A 27,862-nucleotide genomic window follows, 5' to 3' on the forward strand; every position below is an offset into this window, starting at 1 on the left:
TTGCTAGTGGGACAGGAGATGATGGGGCTGGACAGGCTTCATCTAATGCTGGGTTAAACACTGAGGTTGGTTGTCACTGGATGGCAGGAGAGCACCACGGCAGTTGGTCTGCGGTGGCCCTCAGATRTGCCAAGGCGGTAAATGGATGGGCAGCTGGGCCTTCTGAGCAAATTTCTGGCCTCTTTTCTCTACACTGCCCTGTTRCATGCAAAGTGCCTATATGTGCAAAGGTATCCCATGATTCAACCCCATTTTTCCACGTTTTTCTCACCTGGCTCCTTGTTAAACCTTAAGGACGGATCGGAGATGGGCAGCCCCAGCCTGCCCTTCTCCATGACCCCCAGCTTTCTGCTGCTGGCCAGATGCTGAGCGCACAGACCCTGGGAGAGCCTTTTCAGCACGTGCTTCACCTCGGGAGGAAGACTGCTGCACGGCTTGTCCCCAAGGGCAGACGCGCACGGGGCCCAAAGATGGCATCTTGTTTTCAGCCTCCCTAGTGCGCTCACGGAGAGGCACTRGAAATGGTAAATCTCGTCCTGACCCCCGTTCGCAGGAAGGAAGCAGGTAGCTATAGGCGTAGCGTGAAGGTCGGGCGATGGGGGGACGCCTGCTTGGATCCTCCTCCAGCCGCTGCGGGAGCGTGGCCGGCGGGCGCAGAGCGGAGAAGGGACCCGCCTCGACCCCGGGACGAACGACATCCCGCGCCGTCCTGGCCGCTGCCGCTGCTGCTTCCGGTGGCAGAGCGGTGCGCTGTCATCTAGGAAATGCAATTTAGATCATCATCCTTTTGCAGGATGGGGGAAGGGATGTGGGGGCCCCTGTCTCTTCTTGGGGATTAATTTCTCTTTAAGCCGCTTTTTGCTTGTTTGCATTTTTCTCCATTCTCTCYCAAGGCCTGTTGTCCCTTGCTGGAAAAATGGGAACGAGGACGGGAGCTGTGGGTCCTACCGCTAGGACGGCGTACCACGCGCCAGCCATTTGGCTGGTGGACARCGCTCGTGGGTGGAGGTTGCTCTCAGCCGCCCTTTGAGGTGGGCTCGCGTTTTGCTGGCCCAAACGGGCAGAAGGATCTCAGCGTGCCTCATACCTATCACCGAAATGCGGCCTCCCCCCGGGAGGAGGTAGGGCAGCTCTTGAGCAGGGGGACGCTGTGGGTGGAGGGTTGAGCGTTTGAGGAGGATTTGCACCGGTGGGATGCTGTGCCCAGCTTTTGAAGAGGGGGTTACTCGGGCGGTGGATCCCTTTTAAGCTCCAACAAGCAGCACAACGTTGAACAGCGTTTAGTGTCGCCGTCCGCCTTCCTGGGTCCCGGGGCGGCTGCTGGCGCGATGCACGGGTGCAGCAGGCACGCTTGCTGCGGCCTCCGCTCGGCCTCGCCGGGCGCTCGCTGCTCGCGCGTGGGCTCTGCGGGGAGGCGGCGGCGGCGGCTCCTTCGCTCTCTCCGGCTCTCCCGCCTCCTTGCAGTGGGCGCTGGGGGAGGCCGGGAGCGCGGCAGCGGCTCCGGGCGCCAGCCCTGGCCGGCGCGCCGCCCCGGGGCGGCGGGGCTGGTGGTGCGGGGCGTCAGGTCTTGCGCTCCATCTCCACGCCCTTCGTCATCGCCGTCCGACAAGGCGCCCTGCCGTCTGCTGCGCCCAGAGCCGCCGGGCTGCGGCGGGCAGGAGCGGCGGGTGGCAGCGCGCTAAACATCCTCCGCGCTCCAGCATCTGCTACGCTCATCCCCCCCCCCAAAAAAAATAATAAGCCGCAGGGCAGTTTGCCCGGAGCAAAGGAATGGTTTTCCTTGCGGTGGGATCCCAGCTCTCCGTGCCTTTTCCCGTGCAGCGCTGGGGCCGGYGAGCCCTGGCTGGGTCCGGCCGCCCTCGCGCTCGCTTTCCTGCGCCTCCCCTGAGCAGGCCACCATCCAGCAAAGCTCTTAAGCACGTGCTTAACGTTAAGCATCTAAAATAGCTCCCCGGGGAGCTGTTTGTGTGCTTAAGTGCATTGCTGGATCACGTCTGCTGCCGGGATGCTCCCGGCCCAAGCCCGCTGGCCGCCGGGGCAGCGGCTCCCGGTGCTGTGCAAAGCCCCCGGAAGGCTGCGCCAGGCATCGCTCGTGGTCTTTCAGCGAGGCGCTGCCGGTTTTCCTATTTTGTCCTCTGCGTTCCCCGGATTTATTGTCCACTCCTTGTCRCGGATAGCATCTCTTGGACTCGAGCTCTTTAGAACAGGGGCCTGTTACTTTGCTTCCAGATCCTGACATAAAAATACCGCGTTGCTGTTTTTTTTTTTCTGCGTTCCTGCAAAGCGATACAGTCAAGGAAAGCAGCAGCACGTCTTTCCCGGCGGCCGCGGGCTCCGGTCGGCGGCTTTGCCCAGCGCTCTGCAAGCCCCGGCTGGGCAGCGTGTTGATGCTGTGGAGCGTTGTCACCYGAAGGGTTTGGATTGAGGTGTTTTGTTGTTCTGAGGGGATTTCTGCTTTGCATTTTGCAGGCTCAGGAGTTCTGGCTGTCTTCAGTCTAATCTGAAAYTGTGCCACTTTTTGCTGCACTGGTTTAAATCAGGCTTTACCAGCTGCTGCGCTCTTCTCCCACATGGACACAGCTTTTATCCCTGTGAAAGGATTTATTTTGCTCTCATCCTCCTCCTGCCCTTCATAATGCAAAAAAAGATAACATCCCTAATCAAATATTTATACTGGTATCTGGACGAGGCCACAAATATCAATAGTTTGTTTTTCCTGCAAGATGCATCTGAGTCAAATACAAGTCACTGAGCTTGTATCAGAGGTAAATAAGTTCCGTTTAATGACTTGTGTTATACATGAGCTCAGACAGAATGCGCTAATGCTGCCTTCTGGCCTTAGAATAAATTAAAATTTCAGAAAGCAAAGTTTAGCCCTGAAATTTCTAAGCTGGTATCACCATTCCTTATGGAAGAGTCTGCACCTTGGGGCTGCAGATCATTCGGCACCTTGTGAGATTGGTCATCCCGTTATAACCAAATATCCTGTTATTACAGGGATATATTACCGAATTATATCCCTGCTTGGAGGCAGTTTTCTTGTRTTATCCAATTTAAATGAATGCAGGCAGCTGCTGGGAAGCGGGTAGCGGTGCAAGAAAGCCGTACAACGAAGTGCGATGCRTTCAGAGGGTGGTTAATCCCTACGTGCCAGCAGCAGGCTACCTCCCTCTGCAATACTGTTCCAGCAAGCCTCCTGGAAGAGTTTTAAGAATTGCAAATCCTTGCAGACAAATTGTGGGTTTCTATTATTTCCCCGTTTGCATGAGAGCTCTTCAGAAAGGTCTATGCTATAAATTATCTCGTGTGCTTGTAAAAGTGTGCGGCAGCCTTGTCTTGCTCTCTGCAGCCCTGCTGCATTCGTTTAACCTGTGCTGTACATGCTCGTGGAGCTGCCATGGCTCCCCCCCCCATTTTTTTTTTTTTTTTATTTTCTTTTTTGCAGCCAGGATGTTTTTTCTTGCCTTTTTATTGTTCCAGTGACCTAGCAACTCGGCTGTGGTGGAGCCCTGCCAGCAGACTTCCTCCCCRAGCCGTCTGGCAGTCTCCAGCAGCRCTGCCCTCGGACGGCAGCGACAGCTAACGCGCCGCCGGGCCGGGGCCGCGCGCGGCTTCGCGCTGCCCTCGCGGGGGTGACGCTGCCTCCCCGCCGGGAAAAGCCGCCCGGGGACTTTAAAACCCTGGGAAGGGGAAGGCGAAGTGCTGCGTGGGCGACTTGTTCTGTTCTGCTTCTCGCAGGATGTAACAGCGAAAGCCGGGAGGACTTTAAAAGTAGCTCAGAGGTTGCTSGGATGTAGCGTTAAAAGGCTCGTGGCGCGCCCGGGCAAACGCGGGGGCGGCCGGAGGAGTCGGTGCCACGCGGCGGACGGGGACGGGACGGACACGAGGYGTGGATGTCTTAAAAAGCCGTGCCGTTTGGGAGGTGTCGTGGTTGCTCGGTTTTTATTAACGTTTACTTAAACCAGCGAGAAAGAAACCCCCTTGGCTTGGCGCCCCTCCGCCCTGTGCGGTCCGGCGGCTTGCGGGGACTTTTCCAGCCTCGCCGCGCGCACGCGGACGGAGCCGGCGGGCTGCTTTTGGGGTGGAAAAGGCAYGAGCCTGCAAGCGGCACAGGCAGCTCTTTCGGGCGCTCTGCTCAGCTGGGAAGAGCGCGAGGCGCCCGAGCGTCCRCCGTGTGCCCGGGCCCTCCTGGGCCTCCCCGGAGAAGGGGCACGCGGGGTCCCGGGATTCGCCCGGCCGCGAGCCGGCGTTAAGTGCGTGTGCCTAAAAAGCTCTTACATTCTTCCCATGCTTGGTGCACACGAGGGACCTGCTCAAAGGGATATTATCAGCCTGTTTACGCTGAACCGGCCAGTCTCAAGTATATTCTTTTCTTTCTTTTTTCTTTAAAAAAAAATGTTTTATTTCCCCCTCCGCCCCCAGCCCGGGCTGCTTCTTTCAGGGCAAGAACAAGGAAGGAAACGGAAAATCCCAGAGCGCCCTGGACAGTCCAGATTTAGGGCCGTCGCTTTTGTTCGCACAAGCTCGCTTGGCTCCTGAGCGGCCTCCGCCCACGGTTGCCGCATCCGCAGCCGGGTTTCCGAGCGCCGCGCCGCGCCGCGCGCTCCTCCGCGGCCAGAGTTCCCTCCTTCGCCGTCTCCTGTGGGCAGCAAGGAGTTCCCTAAGTTTAGAGTTTTTTTTTTTTTTTTCCCCACCTTCTGCCTGAGCCCCGGATTAAGTTTTCGTTCGCCAGGCAGCGCTGGTGCCGCTCCGCAGGTGGATATGCGACTCCAGCTCTTGCGCTGGGGTTGTGCCGGTTGCAGCTGCGCTCGCGAAGGCTTCCCGAGCGCCGCCGGGCGGGAGGAGCCCCACGCTCCCGCCGGGGCTCTGCCCCCGGCCCGGCAAAGCGGGCACCCTCCTTGCCCCTTGCAGCCCCCACCTGCGGCCAGGGCTGCAGAGAGAAGCTCGCTGCTGCTGCGAGGGAGCTACCCCCAACAGGTCCGTGTGTGGGTTTTTAGGAGTTTCCCAAGGTAACGGCAGAGCCAGGCTAGTTGGGCAAACCCATGGCCTGAAAAATCTGTTGGAACTTGATCTGTTTTTCCTGGACACGTTATAAATCAGCTCCCAAGAAGCAGCACGCTTGRTATGCTCGCAGGGAGAACGTCGCTCCCAGCCGAGATCTGTCTGCTAAGCGTCATTGCTGGTTTTCATGGGAAAGGAAAACACTGATTCGGCAGGTGGCGTGACAATTTCGCATTAGAATTAAAATATTTCTCTTGACAGCTGTGGTCATGTGGAGTTAAAACATAGAAACCAGTTGGCAGCTTAGGATGTGACAAAATTGTTGGTGACAAATCTTACCTGAGCTAAAGGGCTGCCATGGTTTAAGCCTTTAATACATCGGAGGAGGCCAGATGGTTTCTTGTTTATTTTTTTGGAAGAAGTTTGCATCTGGTCCATCTGCTTCCAATGGAGGGTCACCTTTGAAGACTAATTTCTGCAGGCATGTCAAYAAAAAACAAGATTGCAGTTGTCTTGCATCTCCAGTAGACTTGATGGCCGTGCGAGGATGGGATTTCGCATATGGTTTGTTATCAATGGAGCAGTCGTTTCACTGAGTCTTTCAGCCTTCCTTATTGCCTACCGTGGACCAGATTTTCCAGCGCAGCTAGGTGAGCTGTACCCGCTAAGCCRTGTGCTGGCAATGTGGTTTTCCTCCTTTGGTCAGAGACCAGCCTGTCTTGCAGGGCAGAGGTAAAAGTGCCAGATCACTCTAAAAAAGTATGTGTAAATAATACCTTCTTATTCAGCACATCTGCTCCCTGGCTGCATTCAAAGCCAGATTTGCTGACTCCCATGATAAGCTTAAGTGCTTTGCTGCTTTTTATTCCCAGGAGCTCTGCAGAGCCAAACAAGGCTGGAGAAAACAACCTAGATTATGCTCTGGGATGCAAACTGAGTTCTCYTCCACCCAGCCTGGTTGTGTCCTCAGGGCAGATCAGACCCTGGCCTTGCTGAGGGCAATGACAAGAGAAGTTAGAAATTCCCTAACATGTGCAGTGGGCTTGTAATTGGTTACAGCGTACAAACAGGAAAATATCAATGAATCCTTTGCTGCCAGGCTCCGTGGTTGAATTTGCTGGGCTGACAACAGCTAGACAAACAACCAGCAGCATTTTACTTTCAAAGTGGCTATGTTTGATCGAAGGTCGTAGATTAAGGTACTTCTTCCAGTCATTTTTTGCAGTTATTTTTAAGAAGTGGGAGCTGTACTGGGCGCTCTCAGGCTTGGCGTGTGCGCGTCATCACTCTGGGCAGCSTGCTGCGAAGCCTCCCCGCATATTTGAGCATGCCTTGCTTCATCGCTTGTTGACAGATTACTTGGCAGCCTGGGAAGGCGCATTTCACCCTGTCTTTACCCACCCCCAAGGGTGTCTTTAAGCGGCTGCTGCCTTGGCTTTCTTCTGCGCAACAGAGCCGGATGCTGTGGCGCGGTAAGCATGGGTTGCACATCTGCAAGCTTTTATGGAGCAGGGAACGGAGAGAGATTTAGTGCACCACCCGCCAGCATGCCCAAATTCTTCAGCATCGCTACTGCTAAAAATGGACTTGCAGGCTACAATTACAGGCTGGGCATTGACTTGCAAATGAGTGTAGCAAGCAGCCCCACTGCAACATCAACATCGCATCCAAATGGCAACAAGCAGCTTGTTAAATGGGCCCACAAGAGTGGGCCTGTGATGGCAGCAGAATGCTTGGGGTGCTCAGCTCTGGGCCATCGCAGCTGAGCGTAAGGACTGTTATTGAAGGCACCTGGGAGACTATGCTCAGCAGCTGCTCTGGTTTCCTAGGGCTCGGTGTTGTTCAGACTCCTGGAATGAAAYGCAGGTTGGGCTACATAAAACTCTTTATTTCTTTTTTCTTAGTGAGTTCTCACTGAAATTAGTATAGACGGAGAAAGAAGAGATCAGCCCTGAAATGGAGCAGTGACTTAGCTGATGCATCAGATCTTTTGGACAGAGGCTGAATGGTGCCATTAGCAGCTGTGCTGATCTCACCTGCACCCTCGTTTAGGGGGCACCCTGTGCCCAACGCCTGGGAGCAGAGCAGGGAGGGCAGGACCCATCTTGGAGCTTGGTGGGTCTCCGACTGCCACACAGCCAGTGGGGAGAGTTCCCCTCCCTGTGAGACTCCTCACAATTTACTGAGAGGCTTCAGACCTCGTCATCCTAAATGTTCCTTAATGTTCCCRTAGCAAGGTTCCCATCCTGCCCACTCAGCAAGTGGAGCGTGCTTTGGACTATTCCGTTGTAGAAATTGCATTATGTTCATAAGAAACGTGGATCTTAATCTGCAGTTTTGGATGAGACAGCCATGATTTGGACTTGTTCTGACTTGATGTAGGCTGGAGAACATCTGGCTCTGAAATGCCAGCCAAGCCTTAGGGTTGTGAACACRGATCAATCACGCTCACTGCTGTTTTGCACCTGACCAACATGAATGGCAATCCTCACGCCTTGCACACAGCCCTGGCTGGTACAGCTAGCTGGAAAGCTGAATTCCAGCAGGAAATCTCATTTAAACTGCTCACAGCAGCTATCATTAAATGCTGTGCTCAAAATGATGTCGAGCTGAATGGCACATAAGGCTAAAGCTGTAGCTACAGCGTTCAATCCTGCCGCTGCCAGCAGTCAGCATTAATAATTGAGCCAAGAAGTTGACTACTGAATAACATCGTCAGTCCGTGTTTAGGGCCYGATTTGGAAAGGCACTTAGATTTTAAAGTTGCAGGCAGCCATCAGTGAGTTTCTGAAGATCCTTTAAACCTGTTGACTACCTTGGGGGGGCAGTTTTGGGGGCCAGGAGASAGAGCAGGTGGTAGGTTCAGCATCAGTGGGCTGGGAGACTTGGGCAAGAGTAAGAAGTGAAGAATGAACTTGTGCAAAAGGGGACTGGGCTGCTCTTGTTACTGCATCAGACTGGGCAGGAAGCAAGCACAGGGAAGGGAAAACTGTCTAAGCAAAAGAGCAGTGTTGTCTTGGGAACAAATATATATTCAATAACTGTGTTAACTCATTTCCCACGGAAATGGGAAAGTGATTCTGGGCGACTAGAGAGGTGAGAGGTTGGAGCAGCCTTCCTGCAGGAGCAGGGGGGCAGAAGACCCAAATGCTTTTAGGGTGGAGCATGGCCAGGGGCTCCAGGCCATGGTGGTCATAGGAAATGGACCTGAAGACGCAAAAAATTTCATCCTCATCCTGTTTCTCATGGTCTAATAGGTATTAAGTCCCAGATACTCCAAATGTCCATCACCTGGGGTGACCTTCAATCTCTGGGTACCATTCAGTATCCAGAAGGCCAGATAAATCCACCCCATAAATTTCTCTATTTTGGTCTGGTGTCTTTGGCTTCAGAATTTGGCACCGCAGACTCATCTAATTTACACTGGTGTGTATCTAAAAATAAATTTCATGTCTTTATTTTGATTATGAGCAGTCGAGATCGGAGCTGAGCCTCGACGTCAGCGTGACAAGCCAGGCCTGTGCATTCAAAACCGGTCAAATTTTAATTTTTTCTTCCACTTTCTTTTCCCTTGCAGTTGTTGAAAGTGGCCATCAGGCTAGAAGGAGCGCCGACCCCAAGATAAGGACTTCCCRTTCTTGCACGGAAGGCACGGCCGCTGCGCCCATGTGCCCCGGGCACGGAGAGCGGGCGGCCCCGGGGCTGCGCCGGGGCCGTTTCCCACGGCATGCGACGGTGCCCGCGGTCAGCCAGCCCGCCGCGAGCCCCGCTCTCCCGCTCTCGCAAGGCGCTCATCCCGGTGAGTTCTACGGGTGCAGAAACGGTTTGTGAAATAACCCGACCCTGCCGCCGGTAGTCCACATCCCCTCGCCACTAGTGCCAGGGGGACCGAACCCCGTCGGGAAACTCATCTCTTCTTAACACCTCTACATGAAATAAGTGTCGCACTGGGATACGAACTTTGGTATTGTCTTTAGTTTTTTAATTAGCCATTTTTTGCCCCCTCTGGGGACTCGAAGCTGGAGCCGTCGCGTCCTCCGCAGACTGTGCAGCCTGCCAGCTGCTGGCTGTCCTGGCGTAAACTACTTACTGCCTTGTGCTTTTTCACACTTTTAAAGAAATGTCTGGATTTTCTTGCTGTGCAAAAATGAAACAAATTTTGAAATGCTGGCATTTTCTGATAGTGGACACTCTCTTACCTGGGACTGTTAGGTATAGGAAATACAGGGAATGTTGCTGTGACCTCACTTGCCCCGTTAACGCTGGGCGCCACAGTGCGCGATGCTCCCGCAAGCCCAGCCGAGGCGGGTTGGGTTGTTCAGCAGGAATATTAATTTTATTACCCTGTGTCGCAGCTGCTGGAAGCGGTCGCCCCCCGGCCGCTGGCTCGGAAGGAGGGAAGAGGGCTCTGGCGGCTCCCAGCGACCCTACGAGCACGCCAGCGCCGCTCAGCCGAGCTGCGGAGGGAACAGCACCGCGTTGGGGGGCGGCCGGCGCCTCGGCCAGCGGGGAGATGTCCCCCGCAAGCGGCTGGAGCCGCGGGGCTTCGGACGTCCCCGCCTTGAACCGTACGGCGGGGATGTTGCCTCTGCATCCGTCCTCGGACACCAGTCCCCCCGGTGAGTGCCGCAGCCCCGGACTCCTGCTGGCCCGGTGAAGTGCCTCCCTTTGCACTACGCACGGATGTCGTGGAGGCCCCGAAGGGCCACCTGCGTGGACGTAGAGCGTGGGAGCAGCACTTTGCTGCCTCCGTGTCCGCGTGTCCTCATTCGCTTTCCCCTCTTGCCTTGCAGCCAGCGGTGGCCCCTCTCCTCCAGCGAGTGGCTCGGTGGCGTGGGAGCAGCCGGCCAGTCCTAGCACCGGCAGCGCGGGCGTTTCGGCCACCACCTCGAGCAGCAGCGCGGGGACAGCGTCATCTCTGCCCACCAGCTCCATCTCAAACTCGGGAGTGCCCAGCTTGCCRGAACAGCCCCAGTCCTCACCCAGTGCTCCCAGTGCCCAGACTGGTGCAAGCAGCCGCACGCCACACCCCAGGCACTTCACGGAGGACTCCAYGAGCCCTTTGCTGACAGCGTCTCCTGCCTCAGAAACCACTCTCAGAGGTGAGCTTTGCTGACCCATAGGTTTGTTTTATATCTTGAAAAATATCTTTAAAAGCCTTTAGATAGCTTTTGTTTTCTTAAAAAGAAAAAAAAATGTAGAAAAACCYTTTTTTTGCCTTCTCTAGATGCAGGCAAGTAGGCAGCTGCTGGGGWTGGTGGGCAGAGGGTGGTGATGGACCACGGCCTCGCTCTCCATGTGGTTCCCTGTAGGTCTGGAGAGCCAGATCAGCAACTGCTGGTGTGTCTCGGAGGGGCATCAGGGTTTGGGACGCTGTGACCCCCTTTCTACCCTCACCGGACCACTACTGGTGGGCACCACATATCTGGAGACCATCTCCCATGTTCCTCAGCCCATTCTCTTGTCTTGCTTCCTCCTGTGCTTCCTGGCGTGGAGCAAGGGCAGCCTACATCATTGCTGTCCTCATGGCTGAGAAGCCTTGAGCCAGCTCAGCCTTTGCTAGCTACAGCACTAGGGGTGCAGGTGTTTTTTATTGCCTTTTAAAAACGGATGTGRAATATTTTGTGGAAAATCTGAACTTTTCATTGAAACGCTATTTTGGGGGGGGGAAGTTCGTTTTTGTTTCAACAGTTAGCTGAAATTCCCTGCAGAAACCAGGAAAATGTTACAGAAAACATCATTTGGTCAAAAAAACCCTAATGTTTTCCATTAAGAAAAAGAAAAAAAAAAGGAGTAGAAACTTTTGACCTTATCTTTTCACAGTATTTTTTTTTTTTGCTGGGTGGGAAAGTCGCAGTTGGCTGCCAGTTGCAGAGCAAAGCTGCAGCCTGTGCTCGGGCCCCGGTGTGCCGACCCTGCGTTGCTCCTACGGGAATTACACTGCTCCACGTCGTGGGGTGCTGGGGCCAGTGATGCTGCACTTCTTGCCGCGTTTTCCGTGGCTTTAGGACATCTTTTGCAAGCAATGATTTTGAGAGTTTTCCAGCTAGAGAATTTTCCAGACTCTGAATGTATTGAAGACGTCCATGTTTATTGAATCCATATCTGATATCTGGGGATTTCCAGGAGCAAACGCAGCCATTTCAGGGCTCTCCCATTAACGCTTCCCTTCACTGTATCGCAGCCACTGGGAGTAGCCAGCAACCAGTCAGTGACCGGGCAGCAGAAAACCGCACTTTGGGTTTCCAACCGGGGACGTCCAGCCCCGCGGCCCAGCCCCAGGACTCGTCCTTGTGGACACGGGGCGCCAGCATCTCGCCGGGAGCCACGTGGCTCACCGAGCCCTCTGTGGACCGAGCCACGGAGTCACCTCCTCCGCCGGCTCCGGGAAGCACTGGCCCAGGTGAGCTCCGTCAGCCCGTGGGTCTGGCAGCCTGCGGCCGCAGGGACGTGGCCGTGGTCAGGTTTCTCCACTTCTTCAGCCATTTGCTATTGGATCCCATGTCCTCTCTGCAAGAAAAGGAGAGGAGGTTGGGCTGATTGCACCAGTCTTGCTGCATAGGGAGGGTTTAAAGCCAAATCCCACAGCCCTTGTCCAGGGGATCTGGCCATGGTTCTCCCAGCCTTGCTCGCCTGGGTTCACTGTTCCCGAAATTGCCAGGAGCACAAAGTGCAAAGCCCCCAGGCGGGTGGCCAGTGCTTTCTGGGGGCTGGTCATGCCGCAGAGCTTTCTGCGTTGCACTCCCATGGCACCAGGCCACTCTTTTTTGCAAGCACKGACTCGGGTCTTCCTGAATGGAAGGGATTCATGCCTTTCCAAAACAGCACTKTGTCCAGATTGAAAACTTCCTATGCTTAATATCCGTATGTGCACTGTAAGCATCTGGGAAGAAACTGGGTCCATCTGGTTATAATTTTGTATGTATAAATCCAATTCTTTTATTATATCTTAGCCATTGGAAGCAGCTACCAGCCATCCAACTTCTCAGCAGCAGAGGAGAGAATTTCTGATTTTCCTACCACCAGTACATACATTTCGACACMGTCCACCAGAGGTGGAGGAAGGACGTTAAGGTCACTACCAAGTGGCACCAGCCTGACCGATGCAACAGAGATTTCCACCTCTGGTACCAAAATGATCCGCCCTTTAGATCAGACCCAGTCCTCTGGGACGTCTTTGGCAGCAGAGGCTGGTGGTGGCACAGGTACCACCGTGCCGTTCACGGACCCGTTGCTCATGGACTCTGCGTTTGCTTCAGAAAGCACTTCCAAAAGTGAGTTTTGATAGCTAGCTTTATAACTTGGAACATTATTTAAAAACGCTTTATAAACAAAATACATCCTTTTGATTTTAAAGAGAGCAGGAATAATATTGTAGTTGGCACGTTCTGTACGTTTAAAAACATTTCACAGAAATGAAAGTATGGATAAATATTATTCTTTTTTGGAAAAGGAGGAGAGATTTTTGTTGAAAACTTTCACTATTTTGCGAGCAATAGCCTCAGGAGCTCCTATGTAGTGTCCTTTTTTTCAGTCTCAGTGATTTCTCAGCAGTAAATATTTCGATATTGAATATTCATACATATGTTGTCTACATTAACTGATACTGGGATGAAGCTTAGCCAGCTGTTTTAGTTCATATACATGCAGCCTTATTTTTCCTGTATCCTTTTTTAGCTTTTAGAAGCACTTATGAACCACAGAGCATCTCGGCTGCAGAAGACGGGACTTTGCACTCTGCAACCGACAGTGCTGCTGTGCCCCTGGTGCGCACCAGCGCTGCGGTGAAGGCGTTGGGGTCACCAGTCAACAGCAGCACCCCCAGAGCCACCTCCAGCACCGATGCCACCAGCTTTTCAGGTGGAACCTCGTCCTCCACCGCAGCTCGGACGCCCGGCGTGAGAGGCTCGCGGGATGCCACGAGTGTCACAGCACCTTCCACAGACCCGGCACTTGCAGGCTCACGTTCTGCCTCAGGAAGCACTTTCACAGGTAATTTGTTAGGTTGAAAGGAGGCTGTTCTGGGGTTGAGTTGGATTTTGCATTCCCACAGCGCTGCTGTAAACACGAGTATTTTTATTACTGATTGCACCAAGCTGGCACGGGGATTTGAGGAGAACRGTGGGAGGGGATTTCAACTTTTGGTTGAAAACTGGAAAATGCTGGTGTACTAGCTCGCTAATGAAATTTCCCGTGATGAGAAAAGCAACCATTGCTTTATGCCCTGCCACTCACAATTAATTCAGAATTAAGTCCGCGCGGCTGAATYGCGGTGCAGCGCGTGCTCCAGGCAAGCGAGTTAAACCTCATCATCCCTGGCGCTGCATTGCCCTTGGATTCTCCTTTAACTTGACAAACACACCTGGCTATAAATGGGATAAATCAGGGAAAAATACCATGCTGGTGTGCCAGGGATGTCTCTGAGCATGTGAGGCTGGTGTCCAACTCATGTGCCTTGTGTCCCCATGGGCAGCGGCTGGGATTTGCTGCCTACAGGGATGCCATGGGTCTACACAGTTGGTCTAAATTGGGTGCTTTGGGGTTTCCTAAGAACCTAAAGACCTCTTTTTGGGGCCATCCTTTGGGTGTGCCCTGAACTGAAAGGGATAGACTCTTGATTTAAACAGCCTCCAAGAGAACTTAAATGCACAAATTAAGTGTTGTGCAYGTGTTCGTTGTAAATTATTTCCACTATTCTTTTCTTTAGCCCTGATTTTCATGGCTTTTTGTAAAGCATGTGTGCCTAAGCAGAAACGAGTCACACCTTCCCAAAGTAGCACCTTCTCCAGATTGAGAACTTCCTCCATTCAATGTCTGAACAAACCATATGCTAATTTTTGCATTGCCTAAAAGAGACTGTCCATTGGTGTATGACTTTATATGCATAAAACAAATCTGGTTTCATTGTACTTAAGGTGTCAGAAGCAGCCACCAACCAACTAACMGCTCAGCTACAGAGAAAAGAGCTGCTGATTCCTCTACCAACAGTGCATACATTTCAGCCACTGCTACCAGCACAGGAGGAGAGACACTGGGGTCCACAACAAATAGCAGCAGATGGGCAGCAGAAGTCTCTACTTCTGGCAGTGGCGTGTCCCGGGCCGTAGGTACGAGCCAGTCCTCATCCGTATCTTCCACAAGAGAGACCTACRGAGTTGAGGCGGGGAGAGCAATCACAGGTGTCACTGAACCTTTGGCAGACCCTTCGCTAACACGTTCTCACTCTCCTTCAGAAATGCCTTCTGCAGGTGAGCTSAAGTTACAAATGAGATACCACTTTTATTTTAAATAAGAGGAGGACTATTATTTTATTTTCCACTTAACTTGACTCTTCTCCTTAGATCTCAAAACATGTTGCTGCTGTTCAGTATATGCTATTAGGAAAGACGTGATGTGATTTTTGTGTCTGAAATATTTCAACTGTTTCTTGAGGRAAAAAAATGGTTTGGGTTTTACAGAAAGGACACATCTTCTGTGAAAAGTCTCATTAAGCCAAGAAAAATAATTTATTTTCAAATCACACATCTTTTTTACTATCTCAAATTGCTATCTGTGTTTTATAGACAAGGGAACGAAGCAAATGAGGATTAAATCATGTCTCTATAGTGACAGAGACTTGACTTCAGTTCCTTTGAGTTCCTGCCCTGTGTTGAACCCCTTAGACCATATTGCTTCTCATAAATTTAGTCAGATCAACAAATTTAAGACAGCTTTGAATGTGGTCTCTGAGATTCTTCATGCAGGACTTGTAGTCCTTGACCCCATTACAGTGCTGAGGGAGTCTGATCCCCATTAGTCCCATTTTTTCAGATTTGWTATATTTTTAAGGTCTCTGCACCGCTCAGCATTGCACCTCAGCTGAACTGAATTCCAGGCTTTTCTGAAGTGTTACAATATTTATTTATTCTAGCAGCATGGAGTGCAGTCAGCCACATAACGGTGAAATTAAGTGCACAGCAGAGTAGTTACATAGATTTTATACAATTGCACTTTTCTTGGCATCAAACCATGCTTCTTACAAGACAGTTTTCTGTAAAAAGGATCACATCTTTTCAAATTTCCTATTTTGTCTGGATTGACATCTTCTCATACGTTCTGTCTGCATATGTACTCTCTACCTCTGGGTGTTACTGAAGAAAGCTCGTCTGTTTATTTATAGTTTCACATGTATAATGTTTTTTTTTATCTTGTAGCCACTAGAAGCAGCCATGTGTCATTTAGCATCCTATCAACAGAGAAAAGAACTGATTTTCCTACCACCAGTACATACATTTCGACACCGTCCACCAGAGGTGGAGGAAGGACGTTAAGGTCACTACCAAGTGGCACCAGCCTGACCGATGCAACAGAGATTTCCACCTCTGGTACCAAAATGATCCGCCCTTTAGATCGGACCCAGTCCTCTGGGACGTCTTTGGCCGCAGAGGCTGGTGGTGGCACAGGTGCTACCGTGCCGTTCACGGACCCGTTGCTCATGGACTCTGCGTTTGCTTCGGAAAGCACTTCCTCAGGTGAGCTCTGATGGCCTCCATTGGGCTTGTTGCCATGGATCTCTCCTATCAGCTGTCTATGGAGGGGCGATCAGGATGTTAGAAGATGCTAGACAATGATATTGTACCTCATGGAATAAAAATTGAACTTTCAGTGAAAAATATATTATCCTATAAATTAGTTGGGTTTTGCATGTATTCACCAAAGAAAACCAGTCTTACTGTGATAGCAGTCTGGCCTTGAGAGTTGTTGTTTTCCAAGATAACTAAGAGGACTGTCTTGAAACTGCTCTGTTTATAAAAGCAGGGAGGCAACACTCATCGTTTCTGACTCCCATCCTAGAAAACAAATGCAACGTTTACTGATCCTGCAGAACCCAGGCATGCTTTGTTTAAATCTCTCCAAGTTATTCACCACTGCAACCCCACCTAGTTTAATTCCAGGCATTTCTATAGTTGTTCTGGTGTTTGCAAGTGCCAGCAGTCTGGAATGCAGAGCCGGGGAGCGCAGCAATGAAGTGAAGCAAACAAAACATCAGTTCCACGTTTTGTTTTTAGTGCCCTCTTCAGGGTGTCGCTCCGTGAGCAATAGCTCCGTATATTCTTGAATAGAAAAGAGTTGTGTCTTCACAACTAGCATCTTCTCCAGATTTAAATCTTCTCATACGTTGTATCTGTATGCACACTGTCTACCTAAAGGTGGTGTTTGGGGAGAATGTATCCCTCTGTTTTTAATTTAATATGTATAAATCTGTTTTGCTTTATCCTTTCTCAGCCAAAGGAACTATCATCTCGGCTACAGAAAAAACCATGTCTGACCCTCCTCTCACCAGTGCGCCCAGCGTCGTGACGGCTACCAGAGGTGCGGAAAGGACCGTGGAGCCTGTAGCCAACATCAGCACAGTGATCAGTGCTGCAGAAAGCAGCACATCCTTGGATCCGATCCATCTGTCATCTTCTGTAACGGAGGCTGGAAGGCAGCATAATGTTTCACAGAGGGATGATGAATTCAGTGAGCTTTCAACGCAGCCGCTGCCTGTGTTTTCTTCCAGTGTTTCGATGTCTTCATCTTCATCAAATACTTCTGGTGGGTTGTGTGATTCCCTGCTTTGCTGCTGCTGTAAAGGACATCCCTCCTCCTTCTTTCCTTGTCTTTGAAATGCTACCTGTTTCCTTCTCTCTCCGAGTAAGCTACGCCATACACATCCTGCGTTCCCTGCCCTTCATCTAGTCCCTTTTCGATGAATGGGACAGCCCCTGGAGAAAGCTGTAACCTGATGGGACTCACAGGTGGATGACAAGGGCCTGGGTGACAAGACTGGGGATGGCTCATGCTAGGCTTGCTCTCGTTTCACCTTCTTCTCTAGCCTCATTTTTTCAGTGTTTCTCTGGGTGTTCGATTCCTGACTTTTATGGAATTACAAAATTTCACCCAAATGGCTTTACAATCCAATTTTTACAACAGGTTGCAAGCACTTCTAATGGTCCTAAATACAGTGACTCCGATATTTTTCCAGCACTGAGAAGAGCTCAGCATGAGAAGTGGCAAGAGATAGGTAGATCTTTCACTGCTTCTTGTATCCTAGTTGTTTTGTACTTGCCAAGCCAGCAAAAACTGGAGCAGCAACACATCTGGTGTGCTTTGCCCCAGCCTGTCCTCAGCCTGGTAAATGCTGGAGGAGGTGCCAGTTGGTTCCCTGCTGCGTCCGCGGTCCTGGCTGTACTTTCAGGGTCTCACCCTGCAGAGTCGTGTCTATGAAAGTTAGTTTGAAAACCCACTGATTGGTCCAAGGCAATTTCCTACTGGATAGTCAGGATGAATATTCAAGATCAAGTACTGCCTCCCCGTCACTGTTCTCCTTCAGAAAGCTGTGCACCCCAATCTATTTTCTTTTACCAGTCTAAAAATACAGATAGCCTGAGAAATCCAGTTAAGAAATAAGTAGTGTCACTAACTGAGCTTCAGCTCCTGCTGTATGAATTAAAATGTTCACGTTTCAGTCCCTATTGGTGCCTCAAAGACTATTAACACAATAAAATATATATATATATATCTGCTTTGCAATTCCAGAGAGAGAAGAAAGGGTTTCCAGCGTTCCTACCAAGAGCAYGTACATCTCGACTGCCTTCTCCACGCATGGAGAGGGGACCTCTCCGGCTCCAGCTGACCACAGCACAGGGAGCGAAGTGACAGAAAGCTCCACTTCTAATCCGGACGTGGCCGGGGAGTCACGCTCCAGCCCCTTCTCATCAGCAACAGCGTGGTCTGGAGGAGGACCTGTCTCGTCGAGCGACGCAGGTTATACCGAGTCCTCGGCTGAGGTCACGCTTTCATCCCGGGCCTCCACCGACTTCTCTGCCCCGCGTGAACCTTCCAGTGAGTTTTTTTGAACTCCAGAATCACTGTTGAATTAGAAAAAAAAAAACACTCGCTCCCCCTTTTGCATGGGCTTGATGTTACTAGCAGCACATTTTAGAACTGTTGCAGGTGCCATGGGCAGCATTTACAAGTTGTGATGGYTCTGCTTATTGACACTGTATATTTGCAGCTGTTGGTGTTTAAGTCTCAGGAATCTGAGCTGTGTTTCCTTAGCATGGGAATTGCCTACTACTTGACTGGGTTGGGTAATAATTCTAAATGAATTATGTCATTRTGACTCTAATGATACTCGTTGTCCCTGTACATTTACACAGGCCTGTTTCTAAAGTTTTCAAGGGAATAGGCTTTGTGTGTTAAGTCTATGTTCAATTTGTGAAATCTGTTTAGTCTGTATTTGTCTGTGCAATTTTATTAAACTGTATTTCAAGATAAAATTATTGTAGAACTCACAAGTATATTGTGAGGGGAGATGATAAAACTGAGTGCCCACTTTTCTGATCCCATTTCAGCCGCTGGAAGTAGCCATCCCTCACTGAGCAGCTCAAGTACAGAAAAAAGGATTTCCAGCCCTTACACTGGTTCTATATACAGTTCAGCCACAGTAACTGGAGGTGGAGAGAGGACGTTGCGATCTGTGACGAATGGCACGCTGGCCCGTGGCACGGAGAGCTCCACGTCGCACACAGAAATTGCTAATTCCTCCGAAGCGAATCGCTCGGTGCCCATGGAGCAGAGCAGGACTCCTAATATCTCCGTGAGCAGCACGGGTTTCACTGGGTTTGCGACTGAGACACTGTTTACACATTCTTCTAAGATACCGACTTACTCATCTTTCCAAAATGATCTCTCAAGTAAGTTAGTGTGTTTGTGTGCGTGTGTTTTATGGGCAAGAGAGAAAGTCCACSTTTTCCTGGATTTACCTAAGTTGTGTGCAAAACTCTCATTCACTGGTACCTGAAATATCATCCGTGGGTGCCGTCAGGGGGATGTTTTCCTCCATCTGAGTGCTGGTGCAAATAGCAAAATCAAAGCCAAACCCCATCTGTCAGGGGAATCATTCCAGAAGGGAAACTGCAATCCTCAAGGCTGAAGCAGGTTAGTGATTCRCTAGCAAGGAAGCTGTCTTTGATGGCTGAATTATTTGTTTGCAYCCTAACTAATCTGTTGTCAGTGACATTTTCAGAAGTGTTTCATGCTGACCTAAGTCAACTGTAGAATTAAACCAAATTCTGAATTTTGAAGATCCTATTCAGTGTTTTTGAGATTTCTGAAGTTATCTGTAAATCCTGAAATTCCCCTTGTAAGATTGACTGCACCTTTAATGCTGAATAATCTGAATTTTTGCAAGTGATGTACTATTCATTTAAGGTTTCCTGCCTGCAAAGCTTTCGATCAATGAGTTCATGATAAGCTACAAATTAACATAATAATTTCACCCTACAGAGGCACGTAGTTCACTGTGTCTAGAAACAAATTGACGTAAGAAGATTGATATCCTTTAGTACAGAATGGAGACTAAGAGGGAGGATATGAATTTTATAAATCATGACAGATAAAGAGAACAGATAGATTTTCTTTCTTAGCCTGCTGCAAAATATCACAGAACAGCAAGTGCTCAATCACATTGAAAAAGCAGTACTGGAAGAAGAGTTTTTTAGAAACCTATGCTTTCCACGGGAACCTTATGTCTATCAGAGTTCAACATTTTAGAATAAATTAAGGAAYGCAGAAGATTTCTGATTCGATAGTGACACTTGGATGGTGTTCAGAATTCTAGTATTTTGGGTCACTTCATTACAAGTTGGTGAGGAGTGTGGGCCAATTCACAGACAAGAACATTTCTGTATTTAGCAAGCGACTTTAATATGAAATCAAAATAGTTTCTTATTATGCTGACTTTCTGATACATTTTGTGCTTTTACTCCAGGCTTTCCAAGTAGCCATCAGCCAATCAGTAGCGTTGATGCTGAGAAAAGGACCTCTGTTTCTCACACAGATGGCACATACATTTCAACCACATACACCAGAGGTGGAGAAAGGACCCTCCTGTCTATATCAAATAGTAGCACCTCTGCTGACTCCTCGGAAAGTTCCACTTTTTTTTCAGAAATTTCCAGCCCTTCTGATTCATCTCAATCTTCTTCTGTGACCCAGGACAGAAGCAGCAATGTCTCCAGAGAGGGCAGTTTTACTGAACCATCTACTGAGCCTTTGCTAGTGCATTCTTCCAAACCATTGACTTCTGCTTCCACAGGCATTGTACAAAATGCAACTGTCTTGGATACTGACTCTGAGTTGTTGTCTACTGGCAGATCATCTCTATCTTCATCAGCATTTCCGTCCTCTTCTTCAGCGTTCTCACTGCATTACTCCCTGTCATCAACACCGTCACCAACTTACCTGTTTGCATCATCAGAGTCATCTGAGCTACTGTCTTCCTCCGTGATGGCATCATCGGCTCCTCTACAGGCTTCGTCAACTGCTGTGCCCACTTCCTCGTTGCTTTCCCCGTCTTATTTGTTAACATCTTTATTACCTCTGTTTTCTTCACCATCTTCTGTGTCGCAGCCCAATGACAGCAGTCAAGCARACACCTCTGTAGCTACCACCGAAGTCAGACAGGTGCCCTCTACAGCTGCCATCACTGGGAGCTCAGCCRGAGAGACCAGCAAGCCTAGTGAAGTGCACCAGCCTCAAAACAGCACCATCTTCATCTCTGCAGGGTCTCCTCCCCTTCCCACAGAGCCCATGGAGCAGCTCAGCAGCCGTGCCGTGTCCATTTCTGTTCCTGCACAGGCAACTGAGAGCCCCTCGCCAGCAGTCGCTTCAGCCAAGGAGGGCAGCTTTGGAAAGACAACGCCGTTGCTCACCACAGCTCGTGACACCCCGCATCCTGGGACGACCAAAGCACCCCACAGTGCCTTGTCAAGCACAACAAACCAAAGGGTTGTCCCTCCCGCAGTGGCATTGACCACAGTGAAAACCCCTGTGCTGACGACACCTGAAGTTCGCAGACCAACCCTGGCTTATCCTAGCACTACGAAAGCCGACAGACCCCAAACGTCCACTGCCACTAAAACACTTTATGCCACTAGTGAAAGTGCAGAAGCCATTAATCATAGCACTGCAGACTCTGGTAAGGTCACAGAGGAAAACATCCCAGTTACGAGYCCTTCTGAAGCACCTCCAACCACCAAGACCACTGTAAGCATTACAACTACTTTGACTGCTGCTCCCAAACCAACAACTGTCACTCTGCTGAGTRGCACAGCAGGGCTGAGGAGGTCATCACCTGTCACAGGTAATGTTTCTAACGGTGCTCATCAGCATTGGAGATGGGATGTGGGGGCCAGGAGCATGTGGTCCCACTTGAAGGGTCTTTAGAAGGTTATATAGTGAAAAAGTCTGCTGTCAGCAGGATTGGAGGATAAGAATTTGGTCTTCTTTCTTGATATTTTTAAGAACAGGATTTAGCAATCAGGAAGAACTGCTTGACAAAGGTGAACATTTTGGTGGTGTTTTTGATGAAAATATTAAACTGAAATTTGGGAAATTCAAAGTAAAAGCTGAATGGCTTTCCAGGTATGCTTAGGATGCACAATCTTTATATTTCTCTTGAAAAACAGATCAATATGCATTTCTTCATGAGAAAAGGCAGTTGGCTAGTGCTTGGTATTTGTGTTGGAAATCGTTCTGTTATTACGACCTATGATCATTTTCTCCCCGTCTCACTAAATAATCTCCTAAAGGGCTCGTCCCTTCTTCTGTTAGGTTACATACCACAATCTTGCCGCGTGTATTGGTGCAACCACAGCTATGGAAGAAAAGCTCAGAAATGTGCTAAGCAAGTGTTTCAGATTTGCTTTTTGGTTACTTTGTAGTTCAAGAGTGTTCTGTGAATCTATGTTGGTATTAGAAACTGGGATGGTTATGCTTGGGCAAATTCTTCACCATGTAAAACCAGAATGCATAGCTTTGCAAGAGCAGGAATCTTCCTGCTTGGCTAAGGGGGACTTCTTTCGAGGGGCGAGCTGGAATGGTGACTCACATCCTTCAGAGAATAGGAGAGTTTGGAAAGGGTAGTTGTGGTTAACTGCAGCATATTGGAAGGAGTTTAGATGGCAAAAAGCCCTGTGGATGAATAAAAGATTTAATTTATTACTGCTACCAGGCTTCTTATCTTCTTGAGTAAGTATATTAAGCAATGTTTCATAAGAATTGAAATTGATTCTGTAGTTAAGGTTCAGAAACCTGACCCTAATGCCACTGTAGGATATTGTGTGCTCTAGTTGCATTACAGTCATGGAATACTGATAAAAGTATATGCTACATCCAATAACTAAATATTTAAAGGTTATTTCTCAGGCTGATTGGTTTTAATTATAGCTATGACTTCATACAAAAAGTTCACTGTGGGTGAATGCTTTTTTTAAACAAAAAATAATGGAATATAGCCTTTTTACTGTCTGAGTCACATTTTTTGCCAAGTCACTCCATTTTTTAAATATCAGATTTTTCTATTAACCATAAAGAAAAAGATTTGGGTTTTTTTTTGGCTCTCTTGGATGTAAGGCTTTGTACTTGGAGCTTTAATAAGGTTTTACAGCTCCRTAACATCTTCAAAACAGATGCTAATGAAATGATTACCCTGGCTGGTTTGCCTTTCTCATGCACTAGTCCCACTGTCAGAGCAGCAGAATAAATGTGAGCTGTAGAGTAGTCCCATCCTGACATCATGATTGTTAAGGCTGGGGAAGAAACTGCTGTCAGACTTCAAGATTCTGGAGGAGAAAACAAGGAATAGCTGCTAATGTTTTCACCATTCCCCCTGCTCCTGACTTAGCGCAGTATAAGACTCTAATTGCTGTAAGGGAGAAGGCTGCTAATGTCCCAACTGTAAAAAACAACAAACTGAAAGATAGAGAAGGAAAAAGAAGCCAACATTTTAAAATCTGCCCACTCGTTTCTGGCTGTTTAGATCAGAGACATTGGATCGTCTTCTCGCTGGTGCTAAGCTAGCCCTGCCAGACTGCTCAAAACATGGAGGTTACCTCAAATTGTGTCCCAAAGCAGAGGCCAGCTTGGGTCTGTATGGCCTACCTGATGCCACAGGGTGTTGTAGCATCATCAGAAACAGCACATGTGAGTTTGAGTCCTCTGGTTTGTGCTTTAACCACAAAATCCATCCTTCCATCAGAGTCCTGAGCAGGAGCTGCAAAACAGGTCCAAGTGTCAGGCAAGCTGGCTTGCATGCCATGTAGTGTCCTGTCCTGGGCAGGCTTGCAGAACTGACCTTGCACGCGTGCATGCCATGAGTCATACACACAGCGGGAAAGGCATTTTTGACCAGGACAGGATCATTTGGTTTCTTTTAAGGGGAAGTATTAGATATCTTCTTCAGGGGATTTTGAGTTGTCTAATATGTGAAGCATCTGAAACTATCATCATTGATCCCTTGAAATATCTTATTTCACAACTGCTGTCTGCTCCCCAGCCTKCCATTCCCACGATGGAAAATGCATTACCAGCAGTGTCACAAGCTCTGGGAAAGGAGGCAATAGGAGCCAAGGCTGCCTACACCTCTYGTAGTAAATCTGTAGACTGCATCAGACTGCTTGATCCATGTTGAAGTACTTGCTTGGGTTCCCATAGTTTATGGAAAAAGAACTTGGACCAAAAGGGCAGAACTTGGGTCTAGGAGTATTAGGAGCCCTGGTTCTATGTTGAGCTCTGGTTGTCAAGGTCACTTCATCTGTCCCTTCAAGCCTAACCGTAATGTTGTTTATCTCTGAAAAGCACTTGGAGATCTGCACATGAGCAATGATGTAGATGAGCTAGGTATTAATATTAACATGGGTCCCAAGAGGTTTATAATGAATATTCAKGAGAAAGGGGTTTGTATTTGTTCTTTCAGCTCCATCAAAACAATTAAGAACAGGATAAATAATAAGTGCAAATGGTGCAATGAATCATCTGATAATGCTCATAGGATCACAGAAGAGGAGCCAAATTGATTTTTTTTTARTGCAGCAGTTGATGATTTTTGCAATTCTATAACTACAGGCTGTGTTATTTTTTCCCCTTTTGTAGATGTGGATGAATGTCTTTCCAATCCTTGTCCTGCCTTGGCCACATGCAACAACACCCATGGCTCCTACATCTGTCAGTGTCCTCTTGGGTATGAGTTGGAAAAAGGAAAGTGCAATTTAGGTAAGAGAGCAAAAATGAAAAACTAAGGGGGAAAAAAGATGGAAATAATTATACGTAATCTTCTGAAATAAATTAACCAAGGCTCAAACTAGTTCTTCAAGAGTTTAATGTACCTTCCAGCCACCACTTTGAACAAGAGCCCTTTATTGTTTATACAAGTGCAGCGTCTAACACCTGCTGTGTTAGGATGCCCCAGGGAGCAAAGGCAGCGATAGTTAAGGATCTCTAAGCCTGCCTTCAGAACACAGAAACAGAGCAGTGGGCTCAGGCTTGTTAGGAAGGACAGACGTGCCAGTTCTGCTTTTAATGTGTTAACCCCAAAAAAGAATTCTGCTGATTCTTATAGGTCCCAGGCCTGTAAAACTGGGAGATGAGGCTTGACTTCATGGAAGTGAGTAGGGCTATTGTGTAACTTGACTTCAGTGGGATCAACCATATGCATAAAATTAAACTGCCGTGAAAGTCTTTGTAAGATCAAGGTCTAGTTTCATACCTTTAATGGCTTTTGTGCAGCATGCTTATTATTGGGACCTTTATATTAAAGGACTCTGAATCCCAAGGACCTTATGGTGTCCCGCTGTGATGGGGAATTTGTTTTGGTAGCATTTATTCTGATCCTTAATCAGTGAGGATTAGTGGCATGGAAATTTTGCTAAGAGAACATGACTGAGGTGTCCCTGAAGGGCATTTTGAAACATTTCCTTGTGGCAAAATGTGTCAGCATCTAACTTAGAGAGTTGTTTTGCTGGGATACAGGCAGATCATATAAATACTGTGAAGGTGATTCTTGTCTCATTTTTACCAGGAGTTGTTATACTGGAGCTGTCTGATACRCGATTTGTGGTGAAGATAGGCTCTGTTGATGGGAAAAAATGGGAAAGAATTAGAGGCTTTATAATGTTATCTGCAACTGTATTTGTTTTTCTGGTAGAGCATAAAACTTGAGCTCATTTCCACTGRGTATCTCATGACATTTAATAAAAGATTTAGGGATATTATCTCTTCAAGTCTGGACAACTTAGATTATTGCATTCTGCTGCCATGAATCAAATATGAATCTAAGCATGGAAAAATACATCTTTTGGACCTCCTTTCAAATGTCATTGCTCATTCTCTCCAGCAGCTTAGAAATGAAAATGTCCTTTTTATAATGCTTTATTTTGACTTGCTGATTTGATTTTCTTCCATTTGAGGGAGGGTAAAATTTTACCCAAATTTTACATATTTACCCCAAATTATTGTAAATATCTCTGGTATCAGAAACGGTATTGCTAGTAAATTTACCCATCTCTCTCTGCTGCTCCAGGGATCCCCGTATATTAGTCTGTATTGCTCAGATAGCTTTGGTTCGCAGAAATGGATGAACTCTGTGGTGAAATGCTGACTGTTCAGCAGCATTGAGCTCTGGAATTTAAGTGACACTGTGGGAATAACACAGAAACTCTTGGGAAAAATTCCACAGAGTTTTTGCTTTATTGGTATGATAGCTCTCAGACTCGAGCTTTCTGCCTGCTGCATGAGGGAGTTTTCCAGTCAGATAATCTCTCGTATGAGCTGTATAAAATCTCAGCTGCGCRTGGTAGGGAGGCACGTGTTCCGACTAACTCGTCTTATTCTCCTTTTTAGTAAGAGTATTTATTGGCCAGGTTCCCCTGAAACCAAATATCACTCATGGGAAGTATGCAGAGCTCCTCCACGTCGAGACGGAGATCCTTGCGATGGTGAGTGTCASTGCCAGGGCATCCGCAATTCTGTGTCGTACAGGTTCCCTCCAGACCTCTTACGGCTGCTACAGGAAGCCACGAGACCCTGGTTTGTGGATTTAGCTTTTTTAGTCGTTGAGCTTTTTTAGTCGTTGAACCTTCCTGATCAGGTACAAGTAGGACCAATGAGAAAGGAGATGCCTGGCAGAAGAGAAGAAAGCAGAGCCACTCTTTGAGGTGGTCCATTTGTCCCCTGTTTACTCAGCACCAGTACACTGGGATGCATTTTCCTGAGCCTGACTGTAATGCTAATAATATTCTGTCTGCTGAAGAGCACCCGTATGATATGGTCCTCATATCACTGAGTCATTGCACAGCGGGGCCCGAGGCCGATGCTGATTTCTGAAGCGCCAGGTCTTCCTCCGTGCCCGAGGCTGTGCAAGGGTGACTTCAACCCTCCCTTGCTGGCAACAGGACGGCGCCGCTTTCTCATTGCAAAACTAACTGCYGAGAAGTTCAGAGACCCCTTGGAGCCACGCTGCCGCTGTGGGGACAGCCGGGGATGGAGCAGGCGACCCCGCAGCGCCGTCCCCGCCGCCGTGCCGCGTCCCCCCGCGCCGCCCCAGGGCAGTAACGGGCGGCTCTGCTCTTCCTTGCAGCTGAACGCGTCGCTGGCCGGGTTACCGGGGTACCACCGCTCGGTGGTGAAGGCCACCAGGTAAGGGGCTGCCGCAAAGCACCGCGGGTGGGAAAGGGTGAGGAATGGCATCTGACACTGCAACAAGCTCGGGCTTTAGGGGTGCTCAGCTATGGATCCAAACGCCCCGTTGGGAGTCGCTCTCCAGCGCTGTGTTCAGTAAAACGGGGCTGGCTGGAGAGCGGACGCCGTCCTACTTTGCGTGGCTCGGCCGGCCGCTCCCTTGGTGCCCGAGCGCCTTGGGCACAGGCTTGCCGAGGAGCTGAAGCCTGCCATGGCTTTTCTCAGGGCTGTCTAGGACTGATCGGTGGCTGGCGTCAAAGCAGCCTCCCATCCAGTCCCTGATTTACCTCTGCGTGTGTAAGCTCGTCCCGACTCTAAAGCGAGACAGAGGTCTGTTACAGCGCACCGCTTTTCCGGTGTATATGCACGTTGTGTGCGTCTGATCCATTGCCTGTATTAGTAAGTCCTACATATAACGTAGTAGTGACGAAAGCAAACTGAACGGTGATACTCAGAGCTCTTTCGTTTTGTTTTTTGTCAGGGAGGCCAACGCTGTCCATGTTTCAGTGCAATCCACGTTCTCTTTGGCCTCCAACGTGACGTTCTACGATGTTGTCAGCAGCGTGAAAAGCTACATCAGAGCGTGCACGTCCTCCTCGGAGACCTGCCAGTTCATCTCAAGCCTCAGACCGCTCCACAGAGGTAGATAGCGTCTGAATTGGTTGTGGTGGGAGTGGAAAGCAAGGGACTATATATTTGGCTCTTTTGTAAAAGGAGGAGACAGGTTGCCCTGAGAGGTTGTGGAGTCTCCATCCCTGGAGATATTCAAAACCGTCTGGACACAATCCTGGGCAGYGTGCTCTAGGAGGCCCTGCTTGAGCAAGGGGTTGGACTAGCTGATCTCCAGGGACCTCTGCCAACCTCAACTGTTCTGTGATTCTATGAGAAAAATTTTGGCCTTCAGAAAAAAAATATCCTCTGAAACTTCTATCCCATTTAAATGGGAGTCGTCGCCAGAGCCCCGCAGTACGAAAGCCAGTGCAGATTTCAYGTCTTGTCTTCATCTCGTTGTGTGAGAAACCTGCCCCTTTGCAAAAACATCACACACGCCGGATTACAGGCGTTGGTACGGGAGCTTTTCATGTCCGTGGCATGACGGTGAGTCCCGGCCAGATCAAAAGCCGTGAGTCCCGCTCAGCCGGCGTGGCGGGGAGCTGGGGCGCTGCTGCAGCCAGGGCAGTGACGGGGACGGGGACAGCACTGTGGACACCACCGCGGCGTCGCAGCCGCCCGAGTCCCTCTGGTCAAGCGGATTAGTGCAGCTGGGAGCTGCGTTTTTCCAGCTGCCACTTTGCATCGATGAAAGCGCATGACACAA

At 49.3% G+C, this 27,862-nt stretch overlaps 1 protein-coding gene across 8 annotated transcripts in view; it reads left to right on the forward strand.

The window, feature by feature from the left end:
* Window positions 1–298: 298 nt before the first annotated feature.
* Window positions 299–27,862, forward strand: part of HEG1 (heart development protein with EGF like domains 1) — a 45,623-nt gene continuing 18,059 nt past the window's right edge. For 4 of the 8 annotated variants that reach the window (XR_014896499.1, XM_085310215.1, XM_085310214.1 and 1 more), the window contains exons 1-17: window positions 5,078–5,651; window positions 8,579–8,800; window positions 9,357–9,620; window positions 9,795–10,103; window positions 11,186–11,404; window positions 11,955–12,275; window positions 12,679–12,993; window positions 13,917–14,249; window positions 15,195–15,512; window positions 16,267–16,578; window positions 17,563–17,868; window positions 18,381–18,722; window positions 19,799–21,172; window positions 23,962–24,081; window positions 25,708–25,802; window positions 26,444–26,502; window positions 27,026–27,186. Coding sequence is in view for 7 of the 8 variants with exons in the window: in XM_085310215.1 (XP_085166341.1) it covers window positions 5,549–5,651; window positions 8,579–8,800; window positions 9,357–9,620; window positions 9,795–10,103; window positions 11,186–11,404; window positions 11,955–12,275; window positions 12,679–12,993; window positions 13,917–14,249; window positions 15,195–15,512; window positions 16,267–16,578; window positions 17,563–17,868; window positions 18,381–18,722; window positions 19,799–21,172; window positions 23,962–24,081; window positions 25,708–25,802; window positions 26,444–26,502; window positions 27,026–27,186 (5,173 nt within the window). In the remaining variant the exon portion in view is untranslated. Of the gene's footprint in view, window positions 1,122–5,077; window positions 5,652–8,578; window positions 8,801–9,356; window positions 9,621–9,794; window positions 10,104–11,185; window positions 11,405–11,954; window positions 12,276–12,678; window positions 12,994–13,916; window positions 14,250–15,194; window positions 15,513–16,266; window positions 16,579–17,562; window positions 17,869–18,380; window positions 18,723–19,798; window positions 21,173–23,961; window positions 24,082–25,707; window positions 25,803–26,443; window positions 26,503–27,025; window positions 27,187–27,862 lie in introns of those variants that run through there. The other 4 variants (XM_085310211.1, XM_085310210.1, XM_085310212.1 and 1 more) reach the window with 4 other exon arrangements.

Source organism: Rhea americana, unplaced genomic scaffold (assembly GCF_003343005.1).
Source record: "Rhea americana isolate MKP2758 unplaced genomic scaffold, rheAme1 scaffold_313, whole genome shotgun sequence".
Lineage (NCBI taxonomy): Eukaryota > Metazoa > Chordata > Aves > Rheiformes > Rheidae > Rhea > Rhea americana.